This window comes from Scyliorhinus torazame, chromosome 12, assembly GCF_047496885.1.
Source record: "Scyliorhinus torazame isolate Kashiwa2021f chromosome 12, sScyTor2.1, whole genome shotgun sequence".
Taxonomy (NCBI): domain Eukaryota; kingdom Metazoa; phylum Chordata; class Chondrichthyes; order Carcharhiniformes; family Scyliorhinidae; genus Scyliorhinus; species Scyliorhinus torazame.
The window spans coordinates 176,442,357-176,457,996 of NC_092718.1; the positions used below are offsets into that span (position 1 = coordinate 176,442,357).

General features: G+C 42.7%; 1 protein-coding gene across 1 annotated transcript in view; it reads right to left on the minus strand.

Annotated features, from left to right (window-relative positions):
- nipsnap2 (nipsnap homolog 2) overlaps positions 1-15,640 on the minus strand; it is a 59,866-nt gene that overhangs the window by 15,518 nt on the left and 28,708 nt on the right. The window contains exons 2-7 of the mRNA XM_072469438.1: positions 15,209-15,348; positions 15,076-15,121; positions 11,836-11,930; positions 11,116-11,186; positions 8,983-9,123; positions 6,064-6,095 (exon numbers count right to left, since the gene is read on the minus strand). Of these exons, the coding sequence (XP_072325539.1) occupies positions 6,064-6,095; positions 8,983-9,123; positions 11,116-11,186; positions 11,836-11,930; positions 15,076-15,121; positions 15,209-15,348 (525 nt within the window). The remainder of the gene's footprint in view (positions 1-6,063; positions 6,096-8,982; positions 9,124-11,115; positions 11,187-11,835; positions 11,931-15,075; positions 15,122-15,208; positions 15,349-15,640) is intronic.

Sequence of the window (15,640 nt, forward strand, 5' to 3'; positions counted from 1 at the left end):
TCACACTGTTCGGTTGCCCCGCATATATCCATAGCGACAGGGGGTCCTCCTTCATGAGTGACGAGCTGCGCCAGTTCCTGCTCAGCAAGGGCATAGCCTCGAGCAGGACAACCAGCTACAACCCCCGGGGGAACGGGCAAGTAGAGAGGGAGAACGGCACGGTCTGGAAGACCGTCCTACTGGCCCTACGGTCCAGGGATCTCCCAGTTTCCCGGTGGCAGGAGGTCCTCCCGGACGCTCTCCACTCCATCCGGTCGCTGCTGTGTACCACCACTAACCAAACGCCTCATGAGCGCCTCCTGGTCTTCCCCAGGAAGTCCTCCTCCGGAACATCGCTGCCGACCTGGCTGGCGGCCCCAGGACCCATCTTGCTCCGGAAACATGTGCTGGCGCACAAGTCGGACCCGTTGGTCGAGAGGGTTCACCTCCTCCACGCGAACCCGCAGTACGCCTACGTGGCGTACCCCGACGGCCGACAGGACACGGTCTCCCTGCGAGACCTGGCACCCGCCGGCAACACACACACACCCCCGAGCACACAAGCACCTGCACCACCACCGGGGCTGAGGCGATCGACGAGGAAGACCAGACCGCCCGCTCGACTCGTGGCATCGGCGTGACACCAAGAATGTTGTTGGGACTGTAACAAAAATTTTTCTCTTACTAATATTGTAAATAGTTTCACAAACCTTGTACATAGCCCAGTGTAGGGCTAAAACTGTAATGACATGCCCGAAATGTTCCTCCCAGGACCAGCTTTGTAAACCCCTACCACCATGCGAACCACCACCCCGCCGGGTTCATTTTTAACAAGGGGTGTATGTGGTAGTATGTATTAGGGGTCATGTGGGACTGTGAAGCCGTGATGCTATTGGCTGACAGATCCCGGGTCCTGGTTGGCTGTTGACTCCTGGCTACGCCTTGAAGGCGGAGTATAAGAACCCGAGCTTCTCCCCGCCGCTCCATTCTGTTGCTGAACTGCTGGGGACAAGTCTCGCTTAATAAAGCCTCATCGACTTCATCTCTACTCGTCTCTCTCTTAAGTCATTGTGCGCTACACTCCCCAAACCCTTACTCAGCTCCTCCAACCCGATTGGTGCCCCCAAACCAGCCACCTCTTGCTCCTCCACCCTCGGGAACCGCAGTTGGTCCAGGAATCTTCCCATCCCCTCTTCTCCCCCTGGGGGCTGGGATCTGTACATCTCTTCATAGAAGGCCTTGAATACCTTGTTTATTTCCGTTGCACTCTGGGCCATGGCTCCCCCACCATCTTTGACTCCCCCATTTCCCTCGCTGCCGCCCTCTTACGGAGCTGGTGTGCCAGCATCCGACTGGCCTTTTCCCCGTACTCGTCGGTCGTCCCCTGCGCCTTCCTCCACTGTGCCTCCGCCTTCCCCGTGGTCAACAGGTCAAACTCCGTCTGGAGCCGTCGCCTTTCCCCAAGTAATCTTTCCTCCGGGGCCTCTGCGTATCTCCTGTCCACTCGCAAAATCTCCCCCACTAACCTCTCCCTTTCCCTGCGCTCTGTCTTCTCCCTAGGAACCCTGATGGAGATTAGCTCTCCCCTGATCACCGCCTTCAACGCCTCCCATACCACCCCCACTCGCACCTCCCCGTTGTCGTTGGCCTCCAAGTACCTTTCAATACACCCCCTTACCTTACCACACACCACCTCATCTGCCAATAGTCCCACATCCAACCGCCACAGCGGGTGTTGGTCCCTCTCCCCTCCCAGCCCTACTTCCACCCAGTGCGGGGCATGGTCCGAAACGGCTATGGCCGAATACTCCGTCCCCTCCACCCTCGGGATGAGCGCCCTGCCCAGCACAAAGAAGTCTATCCGGGAGTATGCCTTGTGCACGTGGGAGAAGAAAGAAAATTCCCTGGCCTGCGGTCTTGCAAACCTCCATGGGTCCACTCCCCCCATCTGGTCCATAAACCCCCTGAGCACCCTGGCCGCAGCCGGCCTCTTACCCGTCCTTGATCTGGAGCGGTCTAGTGCTGGGTCCAGCACTGTGTTAAAGTCCCCTCCCATTATCAGTCCTCCTACCTCCAGGTCCGGGATGCGCCCCAACATGCGCTTCATAAGTCCAGCATCATCCCAGTTTGGGGCGTATACATTTACCAACACCACCCACGTCCCTTGCAACCTACCACTCACCATCAGGTATCTCCCTCCATTGCCGCTACGATAGTCTTGGCCTCAAATGACACATGTTTTCCCACCAGAATTGCCACCCCTGTTTTTCGCGTCCAGTCCAGAGTGAAATACCTGTCCTACGCATCTCCTTCTTAACCTAACCTGGTCCGCCACCTTCAGGTGTGTCTCTTGGAGCATAGCCACGTCTACCTTCAGTCCCTTCAAGTCCACGAACACTCGAGCCCTCTTCACCGGTCTGTTCAGGCCCCTCACATTCCATGTTATCAGCCGGATTGGAGGGGCTCTCACACACACACCCCACCCCCGCCGACTAGCCATCTCCTTTTCTGGGCCAGTCCCGTGTCCGCGTCTCCCTCACCTCCGTCCCACCTCTTCGGTGTCCCATTCCCTTTCGGCCAGTGCAGCAGCAACCCTGTTTCCCCCCCTCCCTCCCCCCCGCTAGACCCCTGTCTAGCTTTTTTGCTCCCCCCCCCCATATCACTCCCGTAAGTCAGCTGACGCCTGCTGACCCCGGCTTCCCCCCCCCCCCCCCCCCCCCACCCGTGTGGGAATCTCCCCATCAGTAGACGTTCCTATGCTCCCCCCCCCCCACCTTTCTTCCTGTGCGCGGGAGAAAAACCCCGCGCTTTCCAGAGCCTGCCCGCCCCCCCTGACGCAGCTTCTGTTGCAGCCTGGTCTCTCGTCCCCAGCCCATATAACATTCCCTGCGCATGCTTGCCCCCCTATATACAACCGCCATCATACTTCAACCCTCAAATACCCCCCACCCTCACAAACCCTCAATTAGAGTCCAACTTTTCAGTTAATATAAAGGGCCACGCCTCTTCGGGCGTTTCGAAGTAGTGGTGTTGGCCATTATATGTGACCCACAATCGCGCTGGCTGCAACATTCCAAATTTCACTCCTTTCCGATGCAGCACCGCTTTGGCCCGGTTGAAACCCGCTCTCCACTTAGCGACCTCCGTGCTCCAGTCCGGGTATATTCTAATCTCAGCATTGTCCCACTTGCTGCTCCGCTCCTTCTTGTCCATTTCAGGACCCTCTCTCTGTCCGTAAACCGTTGAAATCTCACCACCATCGCCCTTAGCGGCTCGTTTGCTTTGGGCTTCCTCGCCAGCACCCGGTGCACCCCTTCCAACTCCAGCAACCCCGGGGGGGGGGCATCCACGCCCATCAGCGCCCCGATCATTGTGCCCGCATATGCCGCGGCGTCGGCCACTTCCACTCCTTCTGGGAGACCCAGGATCCTCAAATTGTTTCTCCTCGACCTGTTCTTCAGGTCTTCGAGTCTTCCCGCCCACGTCTTGTGTAGCGCCTCCTGCCGCTCCACTTTCACCGCCAGGCCCAAGAGCTCATCCTCATTCTCACTCACTTTGTCCTGGATCTCCTGGATCTTCACCTCGTGGGCTTTCTGGGTTGCCCCAAGTCCTTCAATTATTGCCAGCATCGGCGCCACCATCTTCTTGCGCAGCTCCTCGAAGCAGCACTTGATGAATTCTTGCATCTATTCTTTGTCCCCGGCCGCCGCCATTTTGTTTATTTTACCCTTCTTCTCCCGCTGCTCCAGTGCCGTTTTTTGGCCGTTTCGCTGCGGGTCTGGTCCATACAGGTTAGTGGGGGACCTCTCTCCTCTCTTCCCCATGGGTTGGCTGTGTGAAAAGTCCCGTTGGGGCTCTTCTATTGAGCCCGAAAGTCCATCTTCGCGGGAGCTGCCGATTCGTGCGGCTTAGCTCCGCATAGCCGCAACCGGAAGTCAGTGTGTAATTTCTTAAAGAAACAAATAGCTGGGGTCAGATAACGATTAAAAATTATTACAATCACTCCTGACATATCCATTTGATTCTCCAAATGTCTCTTTTAAGTTAATTTCAAGCAAAATACCCTGTCTCCTGCTACCATGTCAATTTCAATGTGGCTCTTTCTGCCAATTCTGGCTGACTTAAATCCAGAGTCTATTTGTGAGAGGTTCACTGTGGCATTTATTCATCAACAGCTTGCACGTGTATAGTACCTTCAACTAGTAAAAAATTCCCAAGCTCTTCATGAAGGAGAAACAGGAAGAAACCAGTAATAGAAAATTAGAGAAGTGACTCAAAGCATTCAAACCATCTATCTGCATCAGCCCTTTTGAAAGAGCTATCCATTTAATATCTCTCCCGTATCTATCTGCCATAGATCTGTAAACTATTTTCTTTTCAAGTTTATAACCAACTTCCTTTCAAAATTATTAAACTGAAAGGCTTCCAGTTGGGTCAGGGAATGAAACAGGGGCAAACTCAAGTCATAAAGCAGAGGTAAAGTCAGCAGCATTGATGATGCTGGGACATGGGAGTCAAACTCATCCAGGGTGTAAATAGTGTTGGTTCTTTTTCATTTATTCAAGGGATGTGGACATCGCTGGTGGCAGGTGTTCATGGAGTCACAGGTGATGAGCGAACACAAGAAAAAGGAGCAGTGGTAGACCTCGAGGCCTAGCGAGCCTGCTCCACCATTCAATAGGATCACGGCCCATTTTCCTGCTTGCTCCCATTACCCTCTTCATTCCCTGAGATACCAAAAATCTGTCTATCAGATTGGCCTTACATGTATTCAATGATGGAGCATTCACAGCCCTTTGGCGTAGAAAATTTCAACACGAGTGGGTGAAGTAATTTCTCCTCATCTCATTCCTAAATGACTGACCCATTATCCTGAGACTAGGTCACAGAACAGCAGAAACAATCTCTCAGCGTCCACCCCATCAAACCCCCTCAGAATTTTGTAGGTTTCAATGAGGTTTCCTTTCATTCTTCTAAACTCGAGAATATCAGCCAAGTTTACTCACCCTCTCATCTTAGGACAACACCCACATCCCAGGGATCAGTTTAGTGAACCTACAGTGTGCGACCTCCAATGCAAGTATATCCTTTCTTAAATATGGAGACCAAAACTGCACATAGTACTCCAAATGCGGTCTCACCAAAACCCCATACAAGTGGGAAGACATTATTTATTTTTGTACTCCAATTTCTTTCAAATAAGGGCTAACATGCCATTTGCCTTCCCAATTGCTTGCTGCACCTGCATGTTAACATTTTGCGTTCCTTGTACAAGTGCACGCAAGTCTCTTTGAACATCAACACCTCCAAGTTTCTCAGCTTTCGAAAAAATACTGTTTTTTATTCATACGACCAAAGTGAATAACTTCACACTTCCGTATAGTATACTCCAGAGAGGTAGAGCCGTTTGTTCAACATACATGTCAAAACTGACCACATAACTATGATAACGTTGCTGACGAATGAGATATAAAGCAGAAAAAGAAGGAACCTCAAGGTGTTCCTGAGTTCACCATGGAGTGATGACAGAAGATACTACTAGAAATGTGGTAGCTACTCTGGACAAAGTAGAAGTGGAACCAAGGGAGGGTTACCCCATGACAGTGAACAATGGAGAGATTTTAGAGCAGAATAGAGCAGTTGTGATGGACAGGCTGGATAACATTTAACAGCTGGTCACATGGGGCCAAACTGGTAACTTGTGGTGCGGATAAGGTAGAAACCAGACTGAAGTGTTTCAGTGGGAAAATGAAGCTAAGAGTGGGTTCATAAACCTCAGAGAGGATAGACTATAGGTGGCAGGTGTTGAGGACAGGCTTTCTCGTGAAGGGATAACCGTTTCCCCCCCACAAAAGGAACAGTTTTGAAGGTTGGGGAATAGTGCATACGTAAATGGACCAGTTAAGAATGTCAGCTTTTCGGAAGAAAACAGATCAGGGTATCCAAATGATTTCAGATATCAAAGTGTTAATGGAACAACACTCCCAATTCATCACCGGCAAATAACCTTACAATGCAAATGTCACCACTGTACATACAGTACATGCCGGCTAAATTGTACAAAAGCATTAATATGCCACTCACCAGTTATTACCCCATTCAATCATTGTTCCTGGCTGGAAAAATGATACCAACATTAAACAACAGTCAAAACAAAATTTACAAATATTATGTACAGGATCTCAGTTTTCAGTGATAGGATAATTTTTCAGACAGTAAATGTGTTATGATTTATTTTGTTTATTAATTTATGCAAAGTAAAGCCATTTTGTTTAAACAAAGTATGAATTGCCCCGTTAGATATAACTTAGATTTTCCAATGTTTTTCATATTTTCCTTTCAACTCATATAGTCTGTGCATCCTTCCTTACTCTTTTAATTATAGCAAAGTGAACCTTCGCACCACAACACGGTGCATTGGGCATAGGTGACCTGTTCAATTGGGCACAAGGGCTAGAGGTCGACTATTGTGTGCCCATGGCAGCAAGTATAGGATAACATGGTGGGAGGTATACGTGCATTTAGTACTCAATGGACTTTATTTCAGATCCCTAGGCTCACAAGGTTGGGTGGCAAATAATGTTTTGACAAGTATCTTTACATGCAACATTAAGCCGTTTTCTCTCTCCAGATCAGTCATGTATTTCCAGCATTTCTGCTTTTATTCAAATTTCCAGCATTTGCAGTATTTTCCTCTTTGAAACAAATTCAACTGTCTTATCCTTATAATCAGAAGGCCTGTCTTCTCAACCTTGCCCCTCACCTGAGGTGTGGTGATTTCTCAGGTTGAATCACCACTTCAAAGGGGGAAAGCAGTCAGCTCTCCCCCTTCAAAAGGGGAAAGCAGTTTATGGTCATCTGGAACTATGGCGACTTTAAATAAAGTAGCTCATAAAACAAAATGTTGCTTTTCCTTCATTTGATTTTTCCAACATTTCCATTTCCTTCAAGGTGATGCTGCTCCAAAGAATTTGATCTAAAATGTAACAATGATTTAGCGAAACCCAAAATAATTTTACATTCCTTTTTAAAAAAATATTTAGAGTACCCAATTCATTTTTTCCAATTCAGGGGCAATTTAGTGTGGCCAATCCACCTAGCCTGCATATCTTTGGGTTGTGGGGGCGAAACCCACGCAAACACGGGGAGAATGCGCAAACTCCACACGGATAGTGACCCAGAGCTGGGATCGAACAGGCAGCAGGGCTAACCCACTGCGCCACAGTGCTGCCCAATAATTTTACATTCCTACTTGAATGCTTAACCTTGAAGCCAGCTCCAGAAAATTGCTCTCTCTTGCATAACGGTGCATGTCTCAGATGGAGTCACAGGTAAAACTTGGTAAAACTCAAGATAATTATTCAGAGCTTAATAAGTCAGAACCCAGAGTAGTATATTTGGCAAGCATGGAAAATACTGCCTCAAATTTGTCTAGGCATTGTTCTACTTGAATGCAAAATTCACATTAAATTCCTTTGTCCACTATTTAAATCACAAATTTTGAAACCAATTATAGAATACTGTGGTCAAAGTCAAAGCACTTGGAAAAGAGTAGAAAGATGTATTGCACTGGTACGGTGATGATACAAACATTGTCAGCCACTTGGCAAGAATAAGTGCAAAGCTGCCTTGAATAAGGATGCAAAAGACCAGAAAGAAAGATCTGTCATCAATCTGGCTTTGAAATGGAATGTGGGGAGTAATAGGTCTTCATGTTCAAATTATATCTGGGCACAAGTCTGGCAATCAGCCCTTGAAGCCAGGTAACTCAGTCTTATCAACATTGTTGCATTTCATGGGATTGAAGGTGTTGTTTTAAAATGTTGCCTCCAATGAGAAATACCATCAGAACACCAAGATTTCAATTTGAGATGCATTCAAATGAATATGAACTTTGGACATAAACTTTATGTAATCCCAAGTTTCCATGATGTACACCTATGTGTCCCATGAATTAAAGGTATGGACAGCCCAGATTAGAAACAAAATATAATTGCACAGGAACAGACCATTTGGACCCTGAGGTTTTTATCCACATCAGCCACCGAAATGAACTACGCACTTGTGTTTGCGGCCCATGCCCTTTTAACATGACTGTTTATCAAGCAATTGTCCAATTACATTTTAGAAAAATGTGGGAACTTTGTTTCAACAATGGCCTGTGGCAGAGAATTCCACATTTTCTTACCCTGCATCTAAAGAAACTGTCTCTAATCTTCCTTTTAATTCTTCCTGTATTATCCTTGCCTCGTCACCATATGGAAACAATCCATGATTTACCTCATCATAATCTTGAAATACTCCAGCAGATTCCACCTACTAGCTTAATGCCGGTGGTTCGGAGGAGAATTTTCTTTTGCCTTCCAGCTATTTGGATAAGAAAGTTAACTTAAGAGTTCAAATGGAAACTCAACGGTCTACAGTCTTCTGTGACACTTTGCTGGTACGCTGTCCCCATTGGTTTTATTTCTTTTTACTTTTAATTCTTTTAGTTGATATTTTGGTGAAGGGAACCTTAAAACTACCATTGTGTCCAAAAGTTTTAATAATATTTTTTAATTTTGAAGAAATATATGAAGAAAACGCCTTGCTCTTTGCTTTTAACTCTTAAAACTTTTCCTTTTATAGTTAGAAACAAGCATGCATCAACAACCAGCTCCAGGAAGCACAGAGGCAATGGCCAAGCACAAGAATGGAGACAGAATTTAATTCTAGCCTGAAAAAGAGTGGAGGAACAGTGAGAGAGCAAAGCACAAGTGAGACTCATAAGTCCACTTAACTTACCATAAGTTGTAGGTTTTGCTTTGTTAGTCATATTATATTGCAATTGGGACATTATTATTGCATTCTCAAGTTACAAACTCGAAATATTGAAGTATTTTAGAGTGGGTTTACCCACTATCACATTTCAAAGCGATTTGAGTATACAAATTCTGACAAAACCAACAATCACAGAACGCATACATAAAAAATAAATAAATACAAGAAACACATGTTTCTTACCCTGAGCTGGTAGGATCGGAGTTCATAAATATTAGGTCCTGACCTAGGCACTGGCTCATTCCAGAAACTGAACTCCAAAAGCAATTGGTTTTTTCGAGACAGCAGCATTTGACCCCTCTCCTTCCTGAACTCCATGAACTCCTGAAAATAAAAAGGTATATATTTCACTAGCAGGAAAGTTACATTTTCATCTAGCCTAGTAATGTAATCAATGCCAATAAAAGTGTCCTGCTATTAATATGATACAGTAGAATTCCATTGCACCCAGCATATTTTTCTAAAGTAATATCCTGGTGCTCTAATGTACAGAAATAAACTTTACTGTTCACAATGCCATAATTAGCCTTAGAAAAAGTCAGCTCTTCTATTAAAAAACATTCATTCATTCAACAATTACGGCCAAATCTGACATCTTAAAATAGTAAAGGAAATTATTGTAAACTAATTTAATGGACAGTAAGAAATCTTACAACACCAGGTTAAAGTCCAACAGGTTTGTTTCGATGTCACTAGCTTTCAGAGCGCTGCTCCTTCCTAATGGAGATATTGAACCTTGCCCTCATCTACCTAGATTATCATTTAATGTTTAATTTGATGATGTAGCTTAGAAGCAGTTCTTTTCATCCAATTACTAGTTTCTGATGACACTGAACTGTCCATGTTCTAACACTATACAATAAAACCTAATTGAAGGTATTAAAGCAGTCAGCTTTCGTCCCAGACCACAGTCCAAAAGCAACATAGGGGATAACCTGTTTCCAGACTGTCAGAGCAACAGATACTGCGAACCCAGTCAAGTAGCCGGAGAGAATTTTAAAAATAAGAGCCCATATGAACTTAGAATAATTAATGTTACCACTCCAAGAATGTTTGAATGATCAATCAATTAGCCGGTTTAGCATAAAGTGAATAAATGTCAGGGAGAATTCATACCAGTAAATGTAGTGAAATGTCTTTGTCGCGTATATTAAAGTAATGAATCAGTTCATTTATATTCATACAGTCTGCCTAGGATTCAACCCAAACTGTACTCAATACAGCTGCCCAAGATCTCTGCTCTCTTCCAATTCCAGCCATTTGGACATCCGTGATTTTAATTGCTTCACCACTTGAAGACGTGCCCTCAGCTTTTCCTCCCTAAACTTCCCTGCCTTTCTATTTCTCATTCCTCCTTTAAGACTGCTGATGCAATAGTGAGCGTATAGTGTGACCATGACCAGCATATGCTGTTTGGGATGTTGTCAGTTTTCTACACCCATTTACAAAACAGTCAGCCTTCCTGCATACCTCAAATTCTCTAACTTCCAACAACAATTGAATAAACCCTACTCCTATACATGTCAAATTATTATTACAACTTAAAAATCTTTGTTTCTGGAACAAAATTGCTCCTTGAAAAGGCCAATTCCTGTTGCAAGGACATATCATATTTATAATACACTGCAGCCCCCGATCAAGGTCTTCTTTTTTTTTAAAATTTAGAGTACCCAATTCATTTTTTCCAATTAAGGGGCAATTTAGCATGGCCAATCCACCTAGCCTGCACATCTTTGGGTTGTGGGGGCGAAACCAACGCAAACATGGGGAGAATGAGCAAACTCCACACGGACAGTGACCCAGAGCTGGGATCGAACCTGGGACCTCGGCGCCATGAGGCTGCAGGGCTAACCCACTATGCCGCCGTGCTGCCCAAAGTTTGCTCTTTTAAATGCATCCCAGAAATAAAAGCTTAAAATTTATGTTTTTAAACATGTAGTTTACAATTTTGCTCCATTCTGCAAAAAGTTGGCTAATTTGACTGTAAAAATGCTTAAAATTTCCAAACGCTGCAATATTTAGTAATTTTTAAATTTTCTCTTCCTGCCAAATAGTTTGTTGCCGTGCTAAAATTGTATCATTTCAGATATATTTTCTCCTCGCATTTTGCAATTGGATTTTCAGTTCCCTTTAAAACAGAGGAAATATAAACAAAGCCAAAACCAAATTCTCATTCCAACTTTTATTTGTCTGTCCTAGTGAATATATAAGGTAACAAATACATATTATGCATGTGTTACTCAAAGTAAAAGACTATAAAAACAAGATCTTCCATCATTTTGTTAGAACTAAAATACACCCTTTTAATGGTGTTACCTTATTTTGTCTGAGCTTACTCATCACCTCAGTAAGCGTGGGGTAACCTCCACTATACTTCCAGAGGTGGACTGAAAAAGACAGAAATAGGATAACAGAATAGCAAGTCTTCTCTATGTCATGTTGTGAGTCAGTGTGCTGCGTATACTGGTTTGAGCTAATTAAAATACTAAGTGGTCAATGAATATGCTTATTTTTAGATACTGCACACAGTGAACTTTTAATTTTCTGGCTAGTAGAACTGATAATTATAACTAATTACCCCCTACACCAGTACCATGCTCAAGAATCTGAGATGAAGCCACTTATTACCTTTGTATGTATATTACTTACAGATATATGATCAGACACAGTGTTGTTTCTGAGCACTTTGGTCTTTCAAAGGAAGTCAGAAGATTTGATGAATGTCACAAAATGGAAGTTGGTATAAAGATATGAAGGTTAACTTTAACTTTCCATGAAAAGCAACAAATAGCTTCAGAATTATGTATTATGTGTAAACAAAATAAAGATTGAAAACCAAATTACGGAATGGTTTATGTATCTTAAATAAAATACAGGTACAAATTTAATTGGCAACAGGGAACTAAATTCACCTAATTTTAAAAAAAACTTAATACAGAAAATGTAATTTGAGCACTATACAACTATAAGAAAGTCCTATTTAAAGCACCTACTCATAAAATACACCTTGCTATTCTGCTTTAATAGTATTCATACCAGCTTGATCCTGCTCTCCATACCACGTGTTCCACGTTCCCACAAGCTCACATCGGTAGTTTTCGTCTTTATGAACTTTTGGTAGTACCTCTATGCTGCAAAGAACAAACAAATGTTTATTTCAGGCACTTTACAACTTGAGAAAGTTTCTAATTTATTGTACTTTACATAAATGGGCTAAAGTCTATGACACATAAAACTGAAGAATTAGTGATGAGCATTGGGAAGGGTATTTGGATATTTGAAATACACCAGGTTATACACATAATTGAATTAGATCACCCCAATCTCATTGCTGCACCACTGTACACTCATCACCTGTAAGATGTGCATGGTTGGCTTATTGACTTGGAGTTCCATTTGTACAACTGTTTATCAGAATTTCAACTAACTACGACTTCTGTCAAGAAACAAGGGCTGGGATATGTTGGGGGAGAAGAGGAGAAGGAAAGGGGGAAGAGAAAGGAAAACACCAGCATTTTTCCCCCCCGACTTCCCATTGTAAATGGTCGATGGACTTGATTAATTTCAGTTTTTAATGTGCTTAACAGTAACTTCCAAAGTTGACATAGGTTTCATTTAATTTGATAATGTGTTGCAAAATTAATTAATTTCTAATGTAGCATTACAGAAATGGCCTCAGCATTCCTGTATAAACAAAGGATAAAAATTATAACAATACTAGTCTCTTGTCTACCTATTGCATCTATTATTGTGCCTTGATCCTTACCCACATCTATCTTTTTACATGCATTTCTGCTTAAACACAAACCATGCCAATAAAACTGTTTGATTGACCCAATTAAAATGCCAAGAGGAAATAGGTTGGTTGTCTCAAAGTGGCCCAGCCCTTCCATAGTTTCACATTTCAGGATCTTTAACTATTTGACATATGGGGATTTCTAGTGCAGACCAAAAATGTGTTACAAAATAAACTTGAGCTCTATTTTAGCTTAATAAATTACATGCCATTGCTATTTGCTGTTAGAAACAATTTTCTGGCGATTTCTGATTTACTGTATAAAACGCTGCCCATCAACCCACTGTGTTGTATTCAATGTGATTTGGAAATACAAATTCCTGAAATTGGCCCAGGTCTTTTATCACCTACCTAGAAATTTAAATTACAAACAGGGCTTACATCATTGAATGGATATGGGTAGGCATTAGTGTGCTTATTAATTGATTTAATCTATGTGCATAAATGTGGAGTGCCAGTTTTATTACTGTGACCCATAATTCAGAGTTGAAATAGCAGTGCAAGGCAAAGGTCCCTTTACTACTCATAATTCAGAGAATGGGTGAACATTTTCAGTGAAATTAAACTTAAATGGAAGAATGTAAAATAAAAAATAACCAATTGTATGAAATTAAACAAAAATAAAAGCTACTTACAAACAAAATTAACAGTTCCACCCAACCTTCCAGCTATGCAATTATTTGGTTACTAACTTTATGTTGAATTGGTGGAGTCAATATTTAAATGTTAAGCTACATCAAATCCCTAGAATCATAGAATCCCTACAGTGCAGAAGGAGGCCATTCGGCCCATCAAGTCTGCACCAACCCTTTGAAAGACCACTCAACTAATGCCCAATCCCTGTAACCCCATAGACTTTCGACACTTGGGGGAAATTTAGCATGGCCAATCTACCTAACCTTCACATCATTGGACTGTGGGAGGAAACCCATAAAATGTATCCTTTGGATATCAAGTAAGCTGTGTTGATAAATATGTTTGTAATAAATTGGAGAAGGTCCTTTCCAATGACATAAAACTAATTTCAAAATGAATTATATAGAGATGACCAGGATGCACAGGGCAAAGATTGCAATTATTTTGACTCTAACCAAACAAAAAAGTGGAACAAGGGAACTATCACAGATGCTGAAATCTGAAATTAAAACAGAAAATGCAGGAGACACTCAGCAGATCAGGCAACATCCTTCCAAAAGACAATAGTCAGGTGAAGGATTCTAAGAAATGTTTATACCTGAAACAGTCTGTGTTTTCCCAATGGATGTTGCCTGACTTGCTGAGTGCCTTCAGTGTTGTTTTTGATACAAGCAAACATCCCTGAGGCGGATAAAGCTGTTGTTGACAGAAAGTATGACACACCTTGTATATTATTATAGAGAACCTTTAATGTCATTAATTATCCGAGGTGCTTCACAGGAGTTTCACAAAATAAGGAAATATTAGGGCAGGTGACCAGAAATTTGGGCAAAGATGTAGGTTTTAAGGAGCATCTTAAAGAAAGAAAAGTCAGGTTTGGAAAGGAAATTCCAAAGCTTAGTGCTCGGGGACAAGAAGGCTAGGCCACCAACAGTCGAGCAATTGGGATTTGCCAGAGGCCAGAATTATAGTAGCACAGTTATTTTTTGGGGGGGGGGGGGGGTTGTGGGGCAGGAGGAAATTACAGTTGGCAAAATGGAGCTGAGTCTCATCAGCATATATGTGAAATCTGACTTTTTTTTGATGATGTTGTTGGGTGAGGAGGATAATGAGAGCTGTCTGGGATAGGTCCTTGCTCAACACCAGAAGTAATGGTGCAGAAGCTGTAAGAGAAACCATTATAGTCGATTTACTGGCCTTGATTGGAAGATTAAAAATGAACCAAAACGTACACTTTCACCCAGCTGGACAGCACTAAAGGTGTTGGAAATGTGCAGTGGTCAACAACATTAAAGGTTGCAAACAGGTTGAGAAGGATGAGGAGCAATAGTTTACATTAGTAGCAGACAAGGCCCTTTGTTTTCAGTTTACAGCATTAAAGTGATGACTTTGTAATGTTCCCATGATTGTGACTTTTGGTTAGTACATGCTGATCGCATTATTTTTACCAAAATAAAGTGTAATGTTAATCTAAATATTGGACCGTTAAGCTTAAACTTTCCACATTCAGTAATAGCTATGATGTAATAAATCATTTTCTTAAAGAGGTCATAAACGTTTCTAATCTCTTATGTCTACAATAATTAAAAACAATTTCAAGGTCACTGCTGTAAAATTAAAAATAAATGCTGCTGGTTGTCAATCACATAAGGATTTTAATAAAGTATATATTGTATTATGGTGTTATGAAATTCATGGTGCAGATTAATATGGCATACAATGAGGCTTTTATAAAAACTGAACAGAGAAACCAAAAATGAATAAGTGTATTCCAGATAAATCAAATATTAGCTTTCTTTAGCCAAAAGGGCTGAATAAAGACATCAGATTTTTTTAAACCTTACCAAAGTTTGTTGTAAGCCTCCAGGCATTCTGGCTTTACGTTGTGAACTGGAAAGAAATTTTTAAAATTATACACGGAAACAATGTGAAAATAATACATTCCTAAACAGTTTTTAAAATATTGTAAATACTTACACTGAATTTTGTACAGGCTGCTGGTTTCCTTCTTAGATAGCAAGTTTGAATGAGCATCTTTGCGTGGATCCACCTTTCTAACAAATAGCGATTTAAACCAGCTATCCTCCCTGCTGTTATAAGAAGTTGCAGATAACGCCCTGTGTGGAAACATAATTACGATAGAAGAGTCAGTCAGGTAGCATTGTAGCAAGTGACATAATCCTGTTGACTCTTAAGGTTATGCATATGATGGAAAAGAGGATGAATACAATAGAAACATTAAACTTCAGCAAGGCACTCGCTTTGGGGATCAGGGTTATGTCATTGGACTGGGTAATGCCATTGTAAGGAAAAATATTGAAGATGAGCAGGGAAGAACAAAGTGCAGGAAATATTCAGCAGGTCAGGTTGCCTGCTGTGTATTTCCAGCATTATTTGTTTTTATTTCCG